Source organism: Balaenoptera ricei, chromosome 1 (assembly GCF_028023285.1).
Source record: "Balaenoptera ricei isolate mBalRic1 chromosome 1, mBalRic1.hap2, whole genome shotgun sequence".
NCBI classification, from domain to species: Eukaryota; Metazoa; Chordata; class Mammalia; order Artiodactyla; family Balaenopteridae; genus Balaenoptera; species Balaenoptera ricei.
In genome coordinates, this window is record NC_082639.1 from 112,085,717 (window position 1) to 112,105,232 (window position 19,516).

At 56.3% G+C, this 19,516-nt stretch overlaps 1 protein-coding gene across 4 annotated transcripts; it reads right to left on the reverse strand.

The window, feature by feature from the left end:
- Nucleotides 1–3,893: 3,893 nt before the first annotated feature.
- Nucleotides 3,894–18,967, reverse strand: DENND4B (DENN domain containing 4B). Of its 4 annotated transcripts, none has more exons than XM_059932205.1 (29): nt 18,625–18,967; nt 17,461–17,611; nt 16,371–16,710; nt 15,513–15,765; nt 15,189–15,258; nt 14,819–14,988; nt 14,502–14,746; nt 14,010–14,076; nt 13,855–13,913; nt 13,543–13,687; nt 13,094–13,269; nt 12,839–12,939; nt 11,862–12,077; nt 11,175–11,320; nt 10,735–10,874; nt 10,516–10,642; nt 9,889–10,095; nt 9,416–9,544; nt 8,400–8,589; nt 7,996–8,163; nt 7,347–7,735; nt 7,061–7,183; nt 6,690–6,859; nt 6,464–6,605; nt 5,997–6,233; nt 5,348–5,465; nt 5,091–5,256; nt 4,938–5,002; nt 3,894–4,837 (listed from the first exon to the last, which is right to left on the reverse strand). In XM_059932205.1, exons 2-29 carry the CDS (start codon nt 17,468–17,470, stop codon nt 4,692–4,694), a joined length of 4,515 nt encoding a protein of 1,504 aa, XP_059788188.1. In that variant the 5' UTR covers nt 17,471–17,611; nt 18,625–18,967; the 3' UTR covers nt 3,894–4,691. The 4 variants fall into 4 exon arrangements, 3 of the variants coding, with proteins under 3 accessions (XP_059788188.1, XP_059788179.1, XP_059788198.1); XM_059932196.1 differs by having other exon boundaries at nt 7,344–7,735; XM_059932215.1 differs by lacking the exon at nt 17,461–17,611 and having other exon boundaries at nt 7,344–7,735.
- Between the last annotated feature and the right edge of the window lie 549 nt (nt 18,968–19,516).

Sequence of the window (19,516 nt, forward strand, 5' to 3'; positions counted from 1 at the left end):
GCGACCTGAGCCGGCCTCCCCGCCCTCCTCTTCTCGGCCACACCAATAGAAGGCGGGATGCCGGGGCTACACCCCACCCTTGAAGAGTGAGTGGCTGGAGAAGTGATGATTGGCGTACTTAAGATCCAATCGTAAACGGAGGAGGGGGATGGTCTAGCGGGGGCGCGTTAATGGGTACCTCGGCCAGTCCCAGACACATCCGGGTCTTCAGCAGCCCATTAAGTGTCGGGGGTCAAAAAATCGCTTCAGGCTGCAACTTTACCTTAGAGACGTTTTGGTCCCCAGGCAGCCGCCGTACCCCAGTATCCCAAAACCGGGATTCCCCTTTGGCCTGCTCTCGTTCTTCCAATTCTAAAGATGGAGACTGGCGAACAGCGCTGGGCTCTGTGTTGGGTGGTGTTTCATCGCGACAGAATCCAGAAATTTCACGATAGAAGTAGCTTGAGGCGCTCGGGCCTTGCAGTCTATTTGGGGCGTGGCCTGTCTCCGTCTGCCAAAGGCCTTGAGCTTCCTGGTCTTCATTGTATCCCAGCACGGCCCTGTCGTGACTGAACCACGACAGGAGAAAAAAAGGCAGCTAGCCAAATTGCTGAGAAATTACGCCGTGCAGAGCCCTCGCAGCTCCTTCCCTCGGGATCTCTTGGTCTGGTCAGGTTCACAGTGAGGGAAACAGCCTCCCACTCCACCGACTCCACCTAACTCAAGGCCCAACTCCTGCTAGCCTCCCTACTTCCCCAAAGCAGTTAGGCCCACCTAAACTCTCAGCGTTTCTCGAGCACTTACCACAAGTATTGTTCTTGAGCATCTGAGGATAGGGACCAATTATCAGAGTCAGTGTGTTGAAGAAATAATAATAGCTAACGTTTTGGGAAAAGAGACTGAGGCACTGTTCTATATATGCATCCTTATTTATTCTTTTAAGAGCTATGCGTGGGTTATTTTATTTATTCCTCATAACTCTGTGGGGTAGATGCTGTTATCCCCATTTTACAGATGAGGAAAATGAGGTACAGATCAAATGACTTGCCCAAAGTTACACATGGTAAGTGGCAGAGCTGAAATTTGAATCCAGGTAGATCAAGAAACAGGTTGAGAGAGGCTAAGGAACTTGAAAAGGTCAGACAGCTAATTAGTGACTAAGCAGTGGTTTGAACCCAGAAATAACTGGTTCCAACCCAGAAATAACTGGTTCCAGAAGCACTAGAATGTGTTTTTCGAATCATTTAGAAGTCATGCTGTGCAATAGAAATGAAACTAATGAAGGACATGTCCACAAAAATACAGGTGGGCCCCCGAACACACACACGTGCAGAGGCATGCCCCAATTCTAAAGTGGGTAAAACACCTTCTCTTTCCAAGAACATGGTCTCTGGAGTCCAACTGTCTGGGTTTGGATCTCTTACCGGTTGTGTGATTTGGGTGCAAGTTACTTAACCTCTAGTCTCTATGCCCTAGTTTCCCTATCTTTAACATGGGAATGCTTGATGAGTACCTTAGTTCATAGGGTAATGGTGAGGATTATAAAATATACATTTTAAATGTTCAGAGGGGTACTTCCCTGGTGGCGCAGGGTAAGACTCCACGCTCCCAATGCAGGGGGCCTGGGTTCGATCCCTGGTCAGGGAACTAGATCCCCCGTGCATGCTGCAACTAAGAGTTCGCATGCCACAACTAAGGAGCCCACCTGCTGCAACTAAGACCTGCAAATAAATAAATATTTTTAAAAACAAAAGCTCAGGATAGTGCTAAGCACATAGTAAGTACTCGGTAAACATAATATTAACTATTATGAGAATTTTCCTCACTTTTCCAACAATTCCACCCTCTTAGTTCAAAATTCAGCTTCGATTGGTATTCTACCTGTAGTACCTGTCTTATACCACACTGAAAATTATGTCATTTTAATTCCTTCACTGGCTTGGTTATTTCACACACGATACAAGACCTATTATGTGACTAGACACTCTTCTATGTGCTGGGGATATACAGTAAATAGGACAAAGTCACTGCCCTCATGGAAGGTACAGCCCTCTTTCCCTAACCTGCTGCTTTGTCCATTATCAGTTCAGTGCACTCTCTGCTGTCTGAAGGGCCATTCTTCAAGGGCTGCAAGGATATGAGAAACACAGTGGTGGAAGATACCAGCCTGAGGAAGATACTAGTGAGGCCTGAGAAAATGCCTTTCAGCAAAATTAAAATCAGGCCGTGGGGGGGAACTTTCAATCTGGAGCAATCAAGCTCCAAGAAAGACAGATAAGCAAGGCCACTGGTGTAGTGGACATGACTTGGCCCTATGCAGGCTCTATTTGTTCGTTTTCTTTTTGGGGCTAACATTTATTGAGTGTGCTTAGCACTTTATGTAGATTATATAATTAATCTTTGAACAACCTCCCCAATTTTCAGATGAGGAAAAACTGAGGTACAGCAGTTAAGTAACTTGTCTGATGTAATAAAATTAGTAAGTGCCAGAGACAAGATTTAACTAAAATTTGTCATACTCGAACCTACACGCTCTAAAGTCAGGGAAGAGAAATGGGGCCAGGTAACTTGGACTTATCCTGCCCCTCATACAGCTCCCTAAGCCACAGGACAGAGATGTCAGATGCTGTGGTGAGTACTTTGCTATTGGAATCCCCAGACACTCTCGCGGTTAAAGAATTCTGTAGTTCCACCCATCTGACTATAGGCCTGTTGAAAAATGAGAAGCACAAGCTGGGAGGCAGAGTCATCATTATCATTTGTGAAGCAAGGGGCACTCTAGACCAGGAAGACTGTATGCTCTATTAAGGTAGGGACTGAGCCCCAAAATTCTCTCTATAATTCCAGACGGTTCAGTGCACAGCTGGGCATGCTACACTCAACAGAAACATGTTTTCAGGAAGGAAGTCACTCAACTTTGCAGAAGGTTGTTGGGGATGATACAGGGAAAGTTTGATTCTAGGGAGTGAGGTCTGATCAGAACCTGGGGTGACATGAGGGTTCCCCTCTGAAGAAGGCATCTCCTAGTCTCTGGCAAAAACAGATGGCATTTCCTAAGCCCCTCCTTTGCAGCTCCTTTAGGACACTGCTCAAGTTAGGATGGGGACGCATCCTCTGGCTTGAAGGTCCCAGAATTCAGTAGTAGTATGGCTCTCTTCATCCACCAATATCCACCCCCAGGAATTTGCACTAGAGACTCATGTAAGTTATTTCCTCCATTGACACTCCTGCCCTCCTTCCCCAAGATATTTCTGTTTTGTTGGCTAATTCCCTTTGGTAATTGGTTTTGCAGCTCTGTTAGGAGTGTTTCCTGTGTTTATTTCATTATATAGGAAAGAAAGGGAGAAATCCGAGTGGACCAAAAGGATTAGAAAAATGATGCCTGGATGCCTGACGCCCACATGCAGTGAGCCCCTTAATCCTTGCCCCTGTCTTCCTGGTGCTGTCCCCAGGCTGAGACCCTGGTTGGAAGAGTACTGCCTTCAGCTAGAGCAACTAAGGAGGCCTAGAATGAGTTCCAGGGCTCCCAGGATGCGTGAGAGCTGCCCTGTGGAGGTACTGGAGAAGTTGGGAGGGGGAAGCTGTGGGGAGAGGAAAGAAGGCAGAGATGAGCTCAGGGCCCCCAGAGAATGGAGTCTTTGTGTGGGGTACAGATGAGGGACAAGGGGGTGATTGTGTGGGAGGGCCGGAAGTACCACACAGACTGGCACCACCATAGCCAGCACCGGATTCACCCCTCTCCTGCTCCAAGAACTCCCTGTGCCCCAAGGGACCAGTACCAGACCTGGTCAGGGAAAGCAGTGTGTGCCTGAAGGCAGCAAGGGACGAAAGGGTGTAAAGGAGGATGTGCAGCCAGGAGAAAAAGTGAGGTATCCCCCACCATTATCCCAGACTCAGAGAACAGGAGGCAGAAGAAAAAAGACAGAAGCAGCTTTTACTATATTACATCCAACAAAACTTCGCAAGGAACAATCCCTTATTGCACAGTCAGGGCCCTGGGTGGGTGAAGCATTCCCCAGGGTGGAGTGCACAGGCAGGATCAGGGCTAGAGGGGCACCAGTTTTTCCTAAGGGGAGCCTGGGACTCCTCTAGCTCCCACCTCCTAACTTTCAAGGAGCTACAAACCACTGGACCATGCGGCCCCATTTCCCTTCTCTTTCTCACTGTCCATAAGAACCTCATAAGCAAGGGGGCTGTGGCTCCAGAATAAATAACTTAAAATAAAATACAAACACTAAGGTAGAAAGGCATGGAGAGCCTTGGGCTCCTTCGGCAATTCTAGGGAAGAGGGACCATCATTGGTGGGGAATGACATCCCTCCCTCCCATTCAGGGCAAAGGCTCAGTAGCTCTGTGTCTTTCTAGTTGTTTTTTAAAACAAAAACTTATAAAATGACCAGGGCAGTGCAGATCTGTGGGTACCCTGGAGAGGAGTTCCTGGTATAGGATGAGGCGGAACAGAAATGTGCCAGCTCCCCCCAGGCCTCCTCCAACATCAACATGAGCACAGAGGGCAGGCTGGAGATAGGGGAATTGTGACTGTTGGTAACAGTGGGTCCCTCTTCCTGCTGCCCCAACTCAGAGCCTACGGCTGGGCATGCTTCCCAGCCTATTCCCAACTCCTCTATGAAAGCAACAGGGAAGCAGGTTATCTCTAGAATCCATTCTCCCTCACCTCCTCAGCCCAGGCTGGAGAAGGAAGCTTAAGGGTCCCTAGCATTCCAGAGGTGCTCCAAAATATTTTCGGCAGTCAATGGCCTTTGGGGTGGGCATCTGTGCCCGCCGCTGCCTCAGTTCCTCCTTGCCCATGCTGCTGGCCAGCTTGTTAAAGGCAGACTTGTACTTCTTGTCGAAGGCCACTAGGAAAGAGGGTGGAGGTAGGTCAGTATATTAGGATTCCAAGCTTCCACACCTGGCCCCAGATCCCTAAACTCCTCAGCCCCCTGCCTGCTTCCTCACCTATGTCCACGTGGTCCTTGCCCAGAGCAGCCAATGTCAGGAATAAGATCTCACGGTAGATGCCCCTGGAGTGGAGACAAAAGGGTGTAAGTGAGATAAAGGGGGTATGGAGCCCGGGACAGACCAGGGACCTCTCAGATAGGAACACGATACCTCTGTAGGTGCAGGCCAGTGGGAGGGGGCCCTAGAGTTTCCAGCAGGAGCCCTATAGCCTTGTGCACCTCATTGAGACCGACATGGCGCAGCACGGACTCCAGCAATGCTAGACTAAGGGATGCAGGTACTGGGCCTGGCCATACCACCCGCTGGGGGATCTGGCCTGGGTGAAAAAAAAGAAGGTAGCCAGGATTATTGAACACTCTAAGTCTGGGACCTTCCCCTTCCCATCCTAGGCCAAATACCAGACTCACTGTGGACCCTCCAGAGCACATAGAGAGGTGGGCAGCTATTGGGGTCAGGGGTCAGGACATCCCACAGCAGCCGCACCTGCACAGATGCTGGATCAGGCATTATCCAAGGAGATGGGGCCTGCAGGGAGCCAAGATAAAGGAGAGAGGCTGATGGAGTGGGAGGCAGGGGACAGGAAATGGACAGGCGTTATTCCAAGAGACAGGGACATTACAGGACATAGTCAAAGAGAAGAGAGAAAGGAACTCTTATTCCCCATGGGAATGCAAGCTCTATGAGAGCAAGGACTCTGTTTTGTAATCTGCTACATCCCTAGTGCCTAAAACTCTGCCTGGAACCTAAAAGGTGCTCAATAAATATTGGTGCAATGAATAGAGCAATAAACAGATGAACAGTAACAAATTATTTCCTGGGTACCAGGCACTACACTAGGTGCCTTAACAACAGCCCTGTTTGTGGGGGTGGGGGGCAGCGCTTATGCCATTTTACAGATGAGAAATTGTAGCTCAGAGTAGTGAAGTGAAAGGGCCGGGAATCAAACCAGGTACAACCAACTCCAAAGCCTGTGCTCTGTCTATAGCACTGAAGACACAGAGGACTGAGAAACAGAGCTGGGAGATGAGGAAGCAGGGACCATATCAGGGAACTGACCTGGGGAGGTGGGGAGCCATCACAGGAGGCCAGCACCAGGCATGGCAGAATACTGGGCAGGCGTAGCCGCTGGAAATACCACAGAAGGTTCCAGAAGATGATGGGGTGAGCAGCAGGCAGCTCAGGCAACGCCAGCACCTCACTGCCCTCGTTCTCTACCAGCGACTCCAGTTCCTTACGCAGCACCAGGGGGCTCAGATACGCCCATGCCCCACTCTCGACACGCCGGGAGGTACCCTGTCAGGCACAAAGCGAGAGGGCAGTGGAGGGCATGTACCACGGCCCCATCCTCAGAGCCACAATTCCCACTGGGCCACCATGTCCAACAGCTTCTGGGACGTCCCTTGCCCTCAATGCCTACCTCTCCCCAGCACCACTGGGGCCACCCACAGGGCAACACACACACACACACACACACACACACACACACACACACACTGCTCGTGCCCCTTTGGCCCAGCCCTTACCCCCACGTGTCCGTTGCAGAGCTGGGGCTCATCCAGGGCAAGGCAGAGCCTGCGGTCACTGAGCACAGGGCCTGGGCCCCCAGGGACAGGAGCATCTTTGCTGCCACTGGCACCAGCAGAGGCAGGCTTGGGGCTGGGGGCACTGCAGCGAGATAGCAGGAGGAGGGTCAGCCCTCGGACCTCCACCTCCCTGACCCACCCACAGCACTCGCCCTGCTTTGGGCACCTGGGTCGGGAATCAAAGGTCTGGACACTGAGTAGGGGCACAAAGGGGCAGGTGCAGAAGGGACAGGTTGTGTTGAGGTTGGAGTCGTCAGGTGCCCAGCCAGCCATGATCTCCTCATCATACACCAGGGAATCACAGGCACGGCACAAGGAGCAGCTAGACAGCAGAATCTGCAGGCAAGAAGACCCCAGGAAGCAGGCCCCTTTTGGCCTCTAGGCTCAGGAGCCCGTGCTCCTTCCCCAGCCCCTCTCATCTTCACATCCCAGCCCAGGCTCCTCCCACCTCCTCCCCAACCCCTGCCTTTGACAGAGTGAATGGGTGTGGTGTATGTGTGTGTTCAAGCACATCTGCGTGGGAGGGGTTATCCTCACTTCCAGGGAAGGTGGCTGGAAGGATCCAGGGGTGTCACTGAGGCGCTCTGAGGAATGGCGAAGGCTCACGCTGCTGAGAGAAGATTCTGAGAGGTCCCACTCACTGCCCAGAGAGGCTGAGCTCTGCCATCGCATGAGAAAGCATAGTTAGCCGCACCCATGCTCCTCTTCACCCAGGATGCTGGCTTTAGCCACCCCTCAGGGCCCTCTCTGGGCACTCCTGGTTAGCAGCTCCTCCCCAGGCCTCCTGGTGCTCAAGTGTCTGGACCCTCCCCTCACTGGCTACCTCAGATGCAGTGGATCCAGGGCGCTCCCGGGGGCGCAGAAGGCTGTCCATGGGGCTGCGGCGGGCTGGGGGAGGCAGGTCAGGGGGCAGCTCAGGTGGGGGAACACGAGAGGCAGGGGAGCGGCGGGAAGGAGTGAGCAGCTGTTGGAGGCGGGCACCCAGCCCTCTTCGGGGGGTGCTGGCCTCATCCTGACGCCAGCCATCCTTGGGTACCCGCCCACTTGGCCCTTGCAGGGTTTCAGTGGACTGGGTACTCAGGGCTGAGCCTGTGTCCCCTGGGCTGCCTCCAGGTGCCGGCTCCTCCCCGGTCAGGCTCAGGTCTGAGAGGCTTCCATCGTGCCAGGGCACAGGTGATCCCCGGGGTTCCAGTACCCCCAAGGCCTCTATCACTACAGGGCAGAAAAGAATCAGGGAAGATGGAGTCCAGCCCTTCCTCCAGGAACTGAGTGAACACAATTCCTGGCTGTACAGACTCTGGCACCACTGACCCCACCATGGTGACAGTCCAGGCAAGATTCCCTCAGCATCTACGGTGCCCACCACAAAGCACCACCCGTCCATCCTGGCTCTGGCCTTCCCCTCTTTCACTGGCAAGTGGTCAAGGAAGCTGACGGGGCTGAGGGTTGGGGTGTGGGACAAGGGCACTCACTGTGGGCCACGCCAGCCTCCACAGTGGGCTGTGCCCCTCGGGCACTACCCAGGCTGCCACTCTTCACCAGGCGCCCCGTAGGCGAGGCAGGGTCCCTCAGGCTTCGCCCAGCCCAGGTAGTCTGGCGCTGAAGGGGGCGGGTAGGGGAGGGGCGCTCCAGATAGGGCTCTGTAAAAGACAGAGAGGGGGTTGAAAGGCAGCCAGCTAGAAACCCAGCCCCCGGTTCCAAAACAGAGCTCCTTACGTGGACCTGGATTTATAGGGCTCCTCCCAGGCAGAACTTCGTCTCTTTTGTTACCAGCCAAGTATAGTTTATCCACTCTGAGAACACCCAGTGCCAGCCACTAGACCAGCCCCAGCTCTCCATGCCTATCCCCCTGCCCGTGTCACCAGCCCCTACCCACCTGTCTGGGAGCCGCCTGCCTCTTGTGCTGCCGTCTCTGCCTCCTCCTCCTGCTTCTGATGCTGCCACCGCTGCCGCCGTTCTCTCAAGGGCTGGCGGAACTGAGCAGCCCCCAGGACCACGTTCCGGAGCTTGGCCCAGCGCAGGCGCCCACCCGGTGTACCAGACGGCCACTTGCTTTCCAGCACGGCCTGCCAAGCACAGTGCCCATGAAGATGGCCTACTTCCATACCCTGGCCTCAGCCTGACGCCAACTGCCTGACCAGGAGCCCCAGGGACCACCTTCTCCTCCAGACATCCTGCCTAGGACTGTCCTGCCTGTGGCTCAGCCAGGAACAAGAGCCCAGAAGAGACAGTTGGCAGCTGCCACCCTGGGGTTCTAGAGGAAGCCAGAAGCAGTAGCAACAACCTGGATCCAGACTCTGCTGTTTATAAACTATGGGCTTTGAAGAAATCAGTTCATTTTTTTGGTCATTAGTTTCCTCATCTAAAAAACAGGAAATATAGGTTAGTATCATGGTTAAGGGCCCGAATTCAGGAAACATCGGCATGCCTGTGTGCATCCCCTAACTCCCTAACTTACTCGCTGTGGTCCCTCGGACAAGTTACTAAGCCTCTGCAACCTCATGGCCTCATCTGTAAGATGGGGACAATAATCATTCCACTTCATGGGGCTGTGGTAAAGATAAAATGATTTGATGTGGAAAATGTATTTGGAACAGTGCCTGGCATATTGGCTCCCACTATTAGCTATCATCGGGAGGTAGCAGTACTCGCCCAACCTCCTTGTCAGGAGTATTGTGGGTGAAAATCAAAGCAGCCAAGTATGAGAAAACCGTCTGTAGGTGCTAAGGCACTAGAGGAGCACAATGGGTGACAATGGTGACAGAACCTTGTTGGATTGTATGGGCCCGATCTCCAAGGAGAGGGGAGAGCAGCAGGTGTCAGGGAGCAGCATCCTCCCCACACACATACCTGGCACAGGCTGCCATCCCCCCCTCACCCCAAATTAGGTACCTTGTTATAGTAGCCGTAGGTGATGGTGTTGGGCACGATGCCTGCCCGCCGCATGTCCAGCATGACCCGCACGGACAACACGGGCTGCCCATAGTGTGAGCAGAGCTGCATCAACACCCGATAACACACCTGGGCCAGGAGACGCGCAGGATGAGAGCGGACTCACTCCCAACCCAAATCCTCAAGTCTCAGCGAGCACCCTTCTCCAGCCTCCCCAATTCTCACAGACTTCACTGGCCCCTGGCAGCTCCTGGGCTTGCCTCAGAGCCACCTACCCTTCCTGCTGACGCTGCCACCCTGCGGTCTCTACTGCTACACCCTGAACATGCTCATTAATTCAGTGAATGTGATGGAGCACCCGCCCAGCTCTCAACTTGTGCCCGTGCTCCCCGTCTGTTTTCCATGGTCACCAAGTTTCCCTCTCACAGCCCCCATGCCTGCACAAGCCCCTGGGACTGGGCGCGGGTGCCCACCTCGTCGGGCAGCACCACCTTGCGGCTCTCCATCTGGCGCAGCACCTGGTAAGCCGTTTGCAGTGCCCGCACCCTGGAGGGCGCCAACCGCACATAGGCAGGCAGACACAGGAACCACAGCCCATAGCAGTGGCCCAGCAGGCACCGGGCCCAGAGCTCAGGCACAGCTGCTGACTTTTGCGCCATCCTTTGTGCGATCTTCATCTCCTAGGTAGGGCAGGGGACACACCTGGGTGAGTACGATGCCAGGGCAGGGCAGATCTTAAAACAGTGTGGGAGAAGCAGCACCCTCCCTGAGGAAGGGTCTGTGCACTGACGAGGCGGGAGGGATGCTGCACACACAGCCCAGGATCCCCAAGCAGAGATGCCTAGCTTGAGCATGGGCAGGTGCCCTGGAAGAGGCAGCAAGCCCCTGGTTTCCCAGAGTGCTCAGAAAATGAAGATGAGGATGATGACAGTGGTAACAATAGCTAATATTTCATGTGCCTTTTATGTGCCAGACATAATTGAAACCTTCCAACAACCTTATGGGGTAAATACTATTATACCCATTTTACAGATGAAGAAACTGAAGCAGCAGCCCTTGGCCTGAGCCAGATGCCTCTGGGGGGCCCACCTGCGGGTTACCTGTTTGGTACGGCGAGGGGCAGGACTGCTGGGGGCACTACGGGATGGACCTGGCACAGGAAGAGCCCCGGGTTGCTCTTGAGGAGACTCAAACAGCTCAGCCTGTAGTTCGGGGAACCCATCGTAGCTGGAGGGGCAGAGAAAGGCAACATCAGGAGCAGTCGGCACTAAGTCAGCCTATGGGGCCTCACAACAAGTGAGGGGACAAGAGGCTCTCACCAGTACTGGGGGGTAGATTCACTGCCCTCTGGCGCCGGCGGCTCCTCAGGAGGTGTGATAAAGACAGTGAGCTCACTTCCTGACAGCTCCTCCAGCTCCACCAAGGGTGTTGGCTCAGGCTTCTCCTGCTCTGGGTGGACCTGGAGCAGGATGGTAAGAGAATGAGCATCTCCCAGGAAAGCATAGCCACAGGGAAGGAGGTAGTGGGTCCAGATTCCACCAAGGCCCTGGAGACAGAGCTGGGGGATGGAGTGAGGAATGGGAAGACGGTATGTCTATGAGGCCGGTCACGTATGCTGCATAGGCTGTGCCCTGTATAACTCCAGGGGCACCATCCCTGCCACAGAGGAGATGTAGAGTGTTTATACCTGGGATAACAGAGACTGCCAAGAGGAGAGCAGAGGGCAAAGGGCATGAAGAGAAGGGATAATGCCCAATACCTTGTCAACACAAGAGTCAAAGAATTCCAGGGCAGCATGCCGAGCAGAGCCAAAAGAACATTCCTCAATGAACTGCGAGAACATCTGTGTGTGCAGCAGCTGGGAGTACAGCTTGTGGCTGGAGCGTTCCCGGGATTTGAGGAAGCCTGACGGGTGAGAATGGGGCAGAGAGGAAGGTTACCAGCGGTCCCTACCACAGGCACCCCCTTCCGAACCCTTTTCTTGGCTCCCTGCCAACTTGGCATCCAAGGCCATCAAAGCCATCCCCTCTTTGGCCCCTCTGGCACCACTACACCACACGCCAAGCCGACCAGCTCAGCTACCCCAGCACCACAGTCCCATGGAATCCCTCCCTTTTATCTGTCAGCACCTAGGACCTCAGACTGGGGAGTCTCCAAGGGAAGAGAGTTTCGCCCATGGGGGTGGCTCACCACAGGCGTCACTGTGTCCCCACCAAGCCCAGGGCTTCCCAGAGGGCAGGGCCACAGCTGGTTCATCTTTGTACCCTTATCCCCTCTCCAAGCCCAGAAGAGCATACAGCTCAAAGCTGGTGCCCACAAAAACGTGTGCTGAGTGAAGGAACAAGAAACTGTGTGATTCCCCGTCCCCCCGGGCTTCCCCATGGGGCCCAGCCCCTGGCCATCCCTCCCGTGACACCCTCCCCAAGCAGAGACAGGCTCCCTTTACCCTGCAGGAAGAAGAGGTTGTCGACATCACGAGACCCCTCAGAGGGGGCCTGGGTGAGCGGGCGCAGGAAGTCCCGGTAGCCCTTGAGCAGGCAGGCCATGAAGCGGAGGAAGGCTCCCTGGACCTCGCGCTCCAGCCGGGCCCGGCGGCCACACACTGCCTCATAGTCTGTCAGCAGGAATTCCAGGGAGGCCTCCTCCTCGGGTCCAGTATATGCTGGGGACCAGGGCAGCCTGAGAATCAGGGCCAGCACCCGTAGGGCTTGCCTCAACCCTGCTCTTCACACAGAAGTCACTGTTGCTAGCTACCCCACCACCGGCAGGTCCTAACAGACCTGGTACCAATAGTAACTAAAAAGTTACCTTCAGGGACTTCCCTGGTGGCGCAGTGGTTAAGAATCCGCCTGCCAATGCAGGGGACAAGGGTTCGAGCCCTGGTCCGGGAAGATCCCACATGCCGCAGAGCAACTAAGCCCGTGCGCCACAACTACTGAGCCTGCGCTCTAGAGCCCGCGAGCCACAACTACTGAAGCCCATGCGCCTAGAGCCCGTGTTCCGCAACAAGAGAAGCCACCGCAATGAGAAGCCCGCGCACTGCAACGAAGAGTAGCCCCCCCGCTCACTGCAACTAGAAAAAAGCCTGCACGCAGCAATGAAGACCCGATGCAGCCAAAAATAAATAAGTTAATTAATTAATTTTTAAAAAAAAGAATTTACAAAAAAAAAAGTTACCTTCAGGTAACAGTTTCAAGCCTCCTCAATGACAAGCTCAACCTCCCTGACATATTCAGGAATATTAATGTGACATGCGCTTCCCTCTTGCTTAAACTAGAATTTGAATTTCTCTCACTTCCACCAAATGAAAGCCTAACTCCTCTAACCTCCTCAAGTAAGGTCAGCTCTCCACAGGCCTCCCCAAACTGGAGGTTTAAGGTCAATGACAGTTTCCAGCCTCCCACCCCCACCCACGCTCCTCACTCTGATCCAGCTGCTGGTACAGGTTTGTCAGTGTAGCCAGCAGAACCTTGTAGGGTCTGCGGGGCAGGATCCGAGGGGAGAGGGGCTTCTTTTCCTCAGTCCTGTGAGATAAACAGAGGTAGAAAGGGTGATGGGGCTCCTCGCCAGCCTCCTCCACGTTTTGCCTGAGGCTCCTTTTGAGCAGGTACACTGCATACACCAGCCCTCTCCTGCCCCCCACCTCGAAACCCCCTGGACAAGACCCAACCCTCTTACTGGAAGAGCGTGTTGGTATCAAGATCGACACAGATGACATCCGCAGGCGGGTCATGCAGATCAAAGTAACTGGAGTGGATACCCACGATGAAGGGCACGGGGGCGCTCAGCACGTCTGCCAGCACTAGCGGGCACAGCGGAATGTAGGGGCACTGCCAGTGCAGCGGGAAGATCATCTAAGGCATCAGGGAGTGAGGACCAGTGAGCAGGGCATAGGGGCAGCAGGAGAGGGGGCTTTGGCCCTGGGGAGTGGTGCCTGTTGAGAGAAGCTGTGGGAGTTGGGCTCCAAAGAAGAGCTGCTGACGGAAGCTGTATGTCCTGTAGGTCGTGCCCAAGGGTAAAAGGCTGAGGAACCCTCCCCAAGGAAAGAAAAGTAAGGAGAATCTAGGTAGGGACTGGGGCACCAGAAAGAACACTAGGCAAGGCAGTCTGGGCAGGGTAGCACTCACAGAGACGAGGGCCTCGCAGACGCTGGTGAGCAGGTCCGGCCGCAGTGAGTGGACTAGTAGTTTGTGCTCCGTGAGCACAGCCAGCAGCAGCGTGATAGCCAGCTCAGGGCCCAGGCTCTGCAGCAGCTGCAGGAAGCTGGCACCACTGTGGGCAATGCCAAAGTGGGAGAAGAGTCAGCAGGAGGCCTTTCCCTAGTCACTGGGCACAGACACCACCTGGGCCCAGCCTGCACAGATCTCAACACCTGTGCCCACCTGCCTGGCACTTACCATGTCCTTGGTCATCAAAGCCCCCCCAACCTGGGCACATACCTGAGGGGCAGGGGTGAGGATACAGGCTGGCAGAGGAGCAGGTTGTCATAGGGAGACATCTGGGAGACAGAAGAGCCACAGGTCAGGATGGTGAAGACTAGCCCCTGGCAATTCTCCTCCTCCCATCTAGCCCCAGCCTCAGCCCCAGCTCTCACCTGCACCAGGATGCGGGGTCTCTGTGGGGAAGGGAAGGGGACATTGTGAATGAAGTGGGAGATGTGCCTGGGGGAGAGAGGGGTCCAGTCAGAGGCAGACTCCCAGTCTACTTCATTCAGCCACATTTGCTCTTCTCCTTCACCTGTCCACAAGAACCTTACTCCTCCCTGAGATCCACCTCGAGACTGGTGTGAGCCATCAGAGCCTCCATTAGGTACAGCATTTGTGCAAATCAGAAAAGAGATTCCCTCTGGGCCTGCAGAGCCCCTGGCCAGGACTTAGCTGGCAAGTGTAGCCTGGATTTCAGGCCCCACTCAGCCCCTCAGCCAGGGGCATTTTTGAGATGGACCAACTCTCCAGCCACACACTACAGCCCCATCCCCACTCCTCTGCCCACCCAGCTCCCCCTGCCCAGCCTAATCTCGTCCATCTCTCCTGGCCTCCCGATCCACTCATAACCCTTCCCGGTGTCGGGGAAGTCTCGTGCTCACGCTTCCAGGGGCAGGCGGTGGGGGCCTGAGACGGAGTAGCGGTAGAGGAAGGTGAGGAAGGCGCGGAAGGCAGGGAAGGCAGGCCAGCGGGACAGCACAGCGATGGCACGGCGGCTGCGCACAGCTCGGCCCCCCAGTGCCCGGCCCCGCTCCACGGCGCTCAGCAGGCCCAGGGCCCGCGCTTGCCGCTCCGAGAGCCTGGTCCTCGGGAACGCCTCGTAGAACTGCAAGGCAGCACCGTACACCTGGCAGGGGCAGAGGGGCAGTCAGGCGGGCCGTGTGGAGCCCGGACCCCTGACCACACTCTGCACACCCACCTTATCACCAGCTGCACCCGTGAGCACAAAGGTGGAGAAGACGGGCACGGGGTACTTGGTCTGAGCAGGCCAGCACTCGATAGTGGCCCCCATGGGCAGGCAGAAGACGGGCACTGACTCGGGCAGCGGGAACGCCTCATTGTCCTCCTCTGGGTAGCGGCCCAGCAGCTCTGCGCCCCCGGCAGAGTGGGGGGTACCCAAAAGGAGTAGGGTCCATCAGACTCCAGGGGAGGGAAGCAGGGGATCCCAGAGAAGGGCCAAGCGGCAAAGGGGAAGTGAGTTCTGTGGACACTGAAGGTACCAGCCAAGAGGCACCAGGGCAGAGGGACACAGAGGGTCAAGGGGTTGGAGAGACAGAGGGGCTACTCACCTGCCTCATACACCAGCGTGTTGGCCTTGGCCAGGCCCACCTTGTAGCACAGGTACACTGCTGGGCCCCACTGCCCCAGAAATGGCAAGAGACAAGCAAACACACAGCTAACAAAAGTTTCTGGGGTTCATTTTCTCCACCACCCCTACGTGGGCTTTGTCTTTATAACTCCCACTAATCCCAGTCCCCCAAGACGAGAGTCACGCCTCTGGGCCCCGCCCCGCCGTTAGACGCCTTGGTCCTCAGATACCCTTTGTGCCCAGTGTCCACACCGTCACACAGAGATGGTGCAGGTCTCAGCTCCTGGCTCAGGGCCCCACTCACCATGCCAGGGTTGAGGTTGTGGGGCAATCGGCAGTAAGTATGAGGCGTGCACTCGCCCTTGCTGGGCAGCACCAGGCAGAGGTCAGTGATGCCCAGGGCATGCAACCCTGCCCCCTCTGCTGCCCGCCGGTAAGTGAGGTAGGTGCGGGGGTGCCCAGGGCCTGGAGGGGCCAGGTTGGCTGAGTGGCTGTAGGGTGTCGTAGCTAGTACTTGGAAGCCAGGCTTGGGACGTTCCTTCCCCTCATACAACACCCTTGGCACAGAGAACAGAGAGAGATGTCAAAAGTCCAATACAGAGGAGAAAGACCCCAGTCCTGCTAGATCTGCCTACCTAGTCCTACCTACTCAGCCTAGTTAAACCCTAACACCAGGGCCCACTTCTTGCTGAACTCTGCCCTCCAAAATCCTGTGCCCCTCTTCTGCCCTTGGCTCTACTTCTTGATCAGTAACAACTCCTCAAACCTTCCATGGTTCTCAAGCTCATTAATAAATACTAAGAATAAAAGCTACCATTTATTGACTCTGTGCTAAGTCCCTTATATGGATTATCTCGTTTAATCTTCTCAACCACCCTATGAGGAGGTATTATTTTCCCCAATTTACAGATAAGGGAAAAGGCCCAGAGGGGCTCAATAACCTGCCTAAGGTCACGTAGCTGGCAAGTAGCAGCACTAGTATATGCACCCAAATCTGTGTGAGAACTAAGTACGCACAACTTCAGGCCCTTCTCCCCGGCCTCTAGCCCACTCTCTTCCCATTCCCATTGCACATCCCTCATCCCATACCCCTACCTCTCCCTGCCTCACCCCAGATCTCCTCCCAGCCTCCCTTGGTGCCAGCATGGGTAGGTGCACACACCCCAGCTCAACGAGGGGGGGCCTGTCACGCCCCCTCCGGTAGCAGATGACTGGTTGAGTTCCACCCAGGAGCCCAGCACTGAGTTCCAGGGGGTGGCCCCCAGCAGAAGCCTGGATGCATGTGTAGCCCTGGGGCACCTCCTCGCCCAGGGCCCTAGCGATGACTGCCACATCTGTGATGGGCTCAGCTGGCCGGGGAGGGCGAAGGGGCCCACTGGGTTCAGGAACCCATGTTTCCTCAGGGATGGGTGCTCCGTTCCCTGCAAGCCCAGCTATCACGAAGTAATCCACCAGCCGGGGGGGCCGCTCCTCCGCCATGGCCCCCCCGTCACTCACTGCATCTGGAATGGCCAAGTGGGAGAGAGATGAAGCAAGGAAGGCTGGTGTTGCCATGGCAACCAGGGAGTTCCCCCTCTTGCTTCCCTCCTCTTCCTAGTCCTTTCAAGGAAAAGCAGGATCAGTGGTCAGCCAATCCTAAACTCTCCCGCCTGTGACATCACCAGGCCCTCACAGCCCACCACAGCTCCTTAAAGAGACCAGGACCCTCCCTCTTGGTGGTACCAGCCCTCTTCCCAAAGAACCCAAACTCCACTCCACCGCACACAGCTAACCTGGGCTCTGACATCATAGTTTCTGTATCCCTTTTAAAGACCCCACCCCTCTTCACTCCCTAACAACAGAGATCACAATCTTTTCTGTAATGGCCTGCAATGACATCATTCCTTCTGGCCATGACATCATGCCAACTTTACAGTCTTTTTATGGATTTCTGGCCTTCCTACTCTAGTTGACATTCTAAGAACCTCATGAGCCAGCTAATATTCTTAAAGAGCCCACGTCTAGGTTTTTGTGAGGACTCCACAAAACCCAAGCTTTAAGCATCTTTTCGCCAGACTCAAGTGTCCTTTTTTCCTAACTTAGCTCCACTATCTGACAAAAAAACCAGTGCCCTCCAACCTCCAGGATCCTTAGGTATCCCCAGTTAAGTCCAAAGCAGCAGTGGGAGACAGTCCCAGCAATCCCCAAGCCCTCCTCCATGGAGCCCAGAGACAGAAACAGGCCCACAACGGGTCTTCAGTAACTCTTCTCACCTGCCTTCATGGCCCAACCCCAGGGAGTAGGAGCCCCAAGGGTCCCAGAGTGCCCCAGGGTGCAGAAGCTGGGAAAGAGCTTGGTGGGTGGCTTGCAGCTGAGGACCGAAGGCGCGTGGGGGCCGCTTCAGAGGGGAAGGGAGGTGACTTCCTGAAACAGTGGAGGGGAAGCTGCAGCTCAGCGGAAGCCAGCCTATGGGTGTGAGAGAGAGTGTGTGTGTGTGTGTGTGTGTGTGTGTGTGTGTGTGCTGGGGGAGGTGGGTACCGTTGAAGGTGCCAACACAGCATCATTCCAAGTTGGAACCTTAGACTAAAGGACCCGGAGCAAGGCAGAGGAGGCTCAGACTGGATCCAGGATGTACAATCCTACCTAACCTCCCACCCTTGCCAAGAGAAGAGGGGGCAAAGGAATCTCAGTAGCCAATCTGGCTCTCCTTAACCTGGCCTCTGGCCACACACACACACATACACACACCAACTCCAGCTTAATTTAGTCTCCACATCTGCGAGGTGAAGCCAGGAGTTAGCGTCAGCCTCCTGATTTAACTCTGGGACACAGCCCCATGCCTCGTCCCGTGCTGGCGAATGGGAGCCCTATGCCCTATGCCCAAGGCAGCAGGCGGGAGCCATGAGATTGAGACCAGCAGAAGAGCAAGTGGCCCCCATCGGCAGGACCTCCGCACCCGGGCCTCTCCTCACCGGGCCAGGGAAGAGTCCTGCAGAAGGCAGCCCTTTCTCCCTGGGGAACGCAAGGGGCAGGGGCGCCACTCCGGGTCGCAACGCCCACAAGCCGGGCGGCGGGAAGTTCGTGTTGGGGCAAAGGGCGCGCCGAGCGGGAGGAGGCTGAGGAAGGAGCAGGAGGGCAGAGAGGAGCGGCCGCGCAGGCGGCCGGAGACATGACGGCAGCAGCGCCGGCCGCCGCGTGACCCGAGCGGAGGGAGGGGTGCTCGAGCTCTAGGACCCGCGGGAGCAGGAGGGGTGCAGGGCGCCGGGGCACTGCTAGCTAACTCCGGGCTGCACCATCCCCTCCACTTTCACTTCCCCAGGAGAGAGGAACCGGAACCAGATGTGCAGCGCCGGAGAACAGCTGGGGGAGAGCCCCCGCCCCGCCGGCGCTCCCTCCCTTCCTTCCCCGCCCGCCGCCCCGCCCGGTCCAGCCCCTACCTGCCTGCCCCGCGACTCCCCCCGCCGGCCGGCCCGCGGGCGGGTGGCTCGGAAGGCGGGTTGGCGGGCCGGCGGGCGGCGCGGCTACCCGGCCCCGGACATGTCGCACCCGACTCGGGCGCGGCTCCCGCCGGAGCGACGAGTGAAGGAAGAAGAAGCGGCCGAGGGCGCCGAGGCGCGGGGCGCCGTGGAGGGAGATCCGGGAGATCCCAGCGTCCCCGCCGCGCTGCGCCACTTGGGGACTGTGCTGCCACGCCGCTCGCTCGCACCGCACGGCCCTTCCGGCTCCCACTGCGCTGGGGGACGGGTGCTCCTCCGCGCGCCCCGCTTTCTCTGCTCCCCCCACCCCCCCTCCCCCCTCCCCCCTCCCGGACCGCGGGCGCCGCGGGTCCCCCCCACCCCCAACCTCCCGGGCCGGCGGCCGTGACCCTGGCAGCGCCTGCCCAGCGCCCGACCGCCTGCAGCGCGACCCCTGGCGGCTGGGAGGGCCCCTTGCACCCAGGCGGCTTCCCACCGACCAACCATTGCCGCAGGACACTGACCCCTGAAGTCTGAGGCGCTCTCCCGTCCCACCCTCGGTCCTACTCAGATGTGGCTTTCCTGCCTGCGTGAAGGCCCTGAAAGCCTAGTTTGCGGAGACCCAGGTGGCTGCCCCTACTTCCAGGTTTAGGGCACACTGCATTCCCTTCCAGCCTAAGCCAGAAGCTCTCAGTTCTCTTTTCTGAAAATGACAACAGTTTTGGAAAGAGGAAGAGGAGAGGCCAGGACTGTAGGGTGTGGGAGAGCAGAAGAGGTGGGGGTAATGGAGAAGGGGCACTACTCTTCGGTGCTGCATGGGGGAGAGAATAGAGGGCAGAAGCTCAGATGGTCAGAGGGCTAGCAACCCAAGCCA

What these genes read in the sequence shown, in the direction of transcription:
- DENND4B (XM_059932196.1), bottom strand. An exon ending in CGGGTGCAGCTGGTGATAAG is followed by an intron (nt 14,747 to 14,818) that starts GTGGGTGTGCAG and finishes TGCCCCTGCCAG; the next exon opens with GTGTACGGTGCTGCCTTGCA. An exon ending in TCTGCGAGGCCCTCGTCTCT is followed by an intron (nt 13,270 to 13,542) that starts GTGAGTGCTACC and finishes CTGATGCCTTAG; the next exon opens with ATGATCTTCCCGCTGCACTG.